This window comes from Gossypium arboreum, chromosome 13 (assembly GCF_025698485.1).
Source record: "Gossypium arboreum isolate Shixiya-1 chromosome 13, ASM2569848v2, whole genome shotgun sequence".
In the NCBI taxonomy this organism is placed as follows: domain Eukaryota; kingdom Viridiplantae; phylum Streptophyta; class Magnoliopsida; order Malvales; family Malvaceae; genus Gossypium; species Gossypium arboreum.
The window spans coordinates 101,192,650-101,196,463 of NC_069082.1; the positions used below are offsets into that span (position 1 = coordinate 101,192,650).

The 3,814-nt window shown below is 42.5% G+C and overlaps 1 protein-coding gene across 1 annotated transcript; it reads left to right on the plus strand.

Annotated features, from left to right (window-relative positions):
- The first annotated feature begins 445 nt into the window (after positions 1–445).
- On the plus strand, positions 446–1,726 carry LOC108462059 (uncharacterized). Its single transcript, XM_053024567.1, has 5 exons — positions 446–727; positions 926–1,064; positions 1,158–1,245; positions 1,354–1,468; positions 1,559–1,726. The coding sequence occupies exons 1-5, from the start codon at positions 446–448 to the stop codon at positions 1,724–1,726; spliced, it is 792 nt and encodes a 263-aa protein (XP_052880527.1).
- Positions 1,727–3,814: the final 2,088 nt, after the last annotated feature.

Below are 3,814 nucleotides of genomic sequence, written 5' to 3' on the forward strand. Positions count from 1 at the left end.
TGCATCACATGTCGGTTTGGGTAGTGTGTTGATGCAGGATGATAAGGTGGTGGCATATGCATCTCGTCAGCTCAAAACTCATGAAGTGAACTATCCGACACATGATTTGGAATTGGCCGTCGTAGTTTTCTCTTTGAAAATATGAAGGCACTATCTGTACGGTGAGAAGTGTATTATCTACACTGATAATAAGAGCCTCAAGTATCACCTCACTCAGAAGGAGTTGAATCTTAGGCAGCGTAGATGGGTTAAGCTGCTTAAGGATTATGATTACACCATTGAGTACCATCCTAGCAAGGCCAATGTGGTGGCTGATGCGTTGAGTTGTAGGGCTATAACTGATCTGAGAGTGATGTTCACTCGACTTAGCTTATTTGATGATGGGAGTCTGTTGGCTGAACTTCAGGTGAAACCGACATGGATCGAGTAGAACAGAGGTAAACAGATGGGGGATAAGTCTCTTGGGTTGCGTTTCCATCAGGTTGAGAATGGTGACACTACTGATTTTGGGATAAATAGTGATTGGGTACTTTATTTTCGCAATCGAATTTGTGTACCGAATGATGAGGATTTAAGACAGTCGATTCTGAGGAAAGCGCATAGTAGTCCCTATGCTATGCATCCCGACAGGAATAAGATGTACCGAGATCTCCGTGAGTTGTACTGGTGCCCAGGGTTGAAGCTTGAGGTTACTGAATTCGTTGCTCGCTGTTTCACTTGTCAGCATGTTAAGGCTAAGCATTAGTTGCCTTTGGGGTTGCTGCAGCTGGTTAAGCTACCGTTACGGAAATAGGAGTGAGTAATGATGGACTTTGTTAATGGGTTGCCTCTAACACTCACTAAGAAGAATTATGTTTGGGTAATCATGGATTGATTGACCAAGGCTGCTCATTTCATACTGGTTCGTACTAATTATTCTCTTCAGAAGTTGTCGAAACTCTACATTTTTGAGATAGTAAGACTGTATGGGGTACCAGCTTTAGTTATCTCCGATAAAGATCCTCGTTTCATGTCTCAGTTCTGGAGAAAGCTATATGAGGCTTTGGGTTCAAGGCTGGATTTCAGTACTGCTTTCCATCCTCAGACAGATGGCCAACCTGAAAGGGTGATTCAGATACTGGAAGATATGTTGAGGAGCTGTGTGATTGATTTCTGAGGTAGTTGGGAGGAGTACTTACTGTTAGCCGAGTTCGTGTATAATAACAACTTCCAGTCTAGCATCCAAATGACACCTTACGAGGCATTGTATGGTCGTAAGTGTCGTACTCCTTTATGTTAGACTGAGTTGGGCGAGCGACGTGTTTTGGGTCCTGAGTTGGTTTCTGAGACTGAAGACAAGGTTCGACTGATCAGGGATCGACTGAAGGCAACTTCTGACAGACAAAATTCTTATGCTGATCTGAAGAGACGTGAGATTGAGTATTTTGTGGGGGACTTCGTGTTTCTGAAAGTTTTGCCATGGAAGAAGGTTCTGAGGATCGATCGTAAGGGCAAGTTGAGCCCTAGGTTGATTGGGCCATGCTGAATTCTGAAATGAGTGGGACCAGTTGCTTATCAGTTGGAGCTACCTTTTGAGTTGGATTGCATACATGATGTATTCCATGTTTCGATGTTAAGACGCTACAGCTCTGATCCCATGCATATTGTTCCGGTTGAGGAGATTGAGGTTAGGCTAGATTTGACCTTCGAGGAGGAGCCGATTCAGATTTTAGATAGTGACATTTAGGTTCTACGAAGGAAATTTATCTCCTTAGTGAAGGTGCTGTGGCAGAATCATAGCATTGAAGAGGCCACGTGAGAGCCGGAGGATTCAATGGGTCAACAGTATCCTCATCTGTTCTAATCAAGTAAATTTCGAGGCATAAATTTTCTTTTAGGGGGTAGAGTTGTAACGCCCCAAAATTCTTATTTTTATTTTTGTTAAACTGTGACACAACTGTGTATCTGCTTCAGTGGTTAAGTGTTCTGGGTGTGTGTGAGAGGTCCCAAGTTCAAGCCCTATCTTTGGAAAATTTTGATTATTTTTGGAATTAAGCCCTATCTCCGTTCAATGGGCTTATATTTAGTTATTTGTAAAATCATATCAAAATGGGTCTGCTGGTCTAGAGGTTAAGATGCGTGTTGGTGTGATGAAGGTTTTGTGTTCGATTCCCTACGTAGGCAAGGAAGCTTTATTTTTGCTTGGCTCTGCGTTAGAGTTCCAGTGGTAGTGGAATTCTGAGTTGTGGGTGGTTAGGATGAGAATTAGTGGGATGTGGGTAATCGATTTTTCCCAAAACTCTCTCCTGCAAAAAAAAAAAAATTGACGATTTTCTCTCCAACTCTCTTGTCTATTTATTTTCTTTTTTTTTTCCTCTTCAGTCGAAAGTTTTGGTTTTCCCTCCTTTCGTTTCTTTTCTTTATGATTCATTCTCTGTTATCAGTTGGTGTGCAGCATTGTTCTGTTCGTTCGGTAAGTTTTGTGAGTATAGTTTTCGTGATAGATGGTTGAATCTTTGCTAATAGAGGTTTTTTTGTGTTTAAGGGTGAATTAAAAAAGTCTAGAGTTTTCAATTGGTGTTGTGGAAGTGCGAACTCGCTGGTGATCTTTCAAAGGTAAGGGATTTTAATGGTTTTAAGTGGGAATACCTTGTCAAGTTTTCTATCGAATAACGATTTAAATGACTAAATTGGGAACATACTGGTTAATTATAGGTGCTAGATATCTCGAGAGTGTTTCTACATCAAAAACGATACAGGTGTGTACTCGAAAATGCAGAAAATAAAGTTTTAGCGAAAGCCAAAAACCATTCTGTCGATGCCACACGGCCGTGTGGTAGGTCGTGTGGTAAGCCGTGTGACAGAATACGGGCGTGTGATCGACGAGCCAGGCCATGCGCGCATGACACGGCTGTGTGATGGCCTGGTAGGCCGTGTGTGAGACACGGGCTACACTAATTTGGGTCGTGTAGGCCACATGGGCGTGTAGAATTCTAGGTCAGGCCGTGTGATCCATACAGCCAAGACCAATCTGGTTCGTGTGGGACACACGGTTGTGTGGACCCACATGGGAAGGCCACATGGGCGTGTGAGCCCATCTTTCTAAAATGTTTTGTAAGGTTGCACGGGTCGCCCTAGTTGACTGTGGACCTATTGTCGGGTTGGTAAGCTCTACTTAGAACCCCTAATTATGTGATCTGATTGGAAGGTGTCTGACTGAGCATGATATCTGTACTGAACGGAATGTGTGTTCTGTTATTAGCATATATGCATGTCATTTATGGTATGTTGCATTGTATCGGGGTGGGTTGATAATATCTGGGGGAAGTATCTGAAAGGCTCTTAAGCCTGTTATCTGGTAGCTCAGCTGCAACTTTTTGATTATGTGCCACATTTCGGTACAGCATGGTGTGTAAAGATATGTGGATTGATTTAATCCCCACATAGGGTGTTGGGCTGGACAGAGATGGTGTGTAGAGGCTGGTGGGTAGGATTCTGATTTGCTGTATCTGCATTCTATATCTGATATGGGCCAAGGCCCTAATATAATTCTGAGGTTGTATCTGAATGGGCTAAGGCCCAAATTGATTCTGTAATGGGCTCAGGCCCGGACTGTAAATAACTGTATTCTAATGTATATTTGTCTGCATGACTTTTGTGGGGATTACACACTGAGTTTACGAAAACTCACCCTTTCTGTTTAATCTGTACAGGTAATCCCCAGACTTGATGGATCAGCGTAGCGGAGGACTCAACGGTGCCACACGTAAATTTTAGACTATTCTCGTAAATTTTTAGATTTTATTACTTATTTGGGGTTTGATGTAAATTTTGG

Bases quoted from the DNA above. Each gene is read 5' to 3' on its own strand.
- LOC108462059 (XM_053024567.1), top strand. From the start codon at position 446: ATGGGGGATAAGTCTCTTGGGTTGCGTTTCCATCAGGTTGAGAATGGT. The intron at 1,065-1,157 runs GTACTGCTTTCC...TTGATTTCTGAG, and splicing joins GGGTTCAAGGCTGGATTTCA to GTAGTTGGGAGGAGTACTTA. The intron at 1,246-1,353 runs GTATGGTCGTAA...TCGACTGATCAG, and splicing joins ATGACACCTTACGAGGCATT to GGATCGACTGAAGGCAACTT.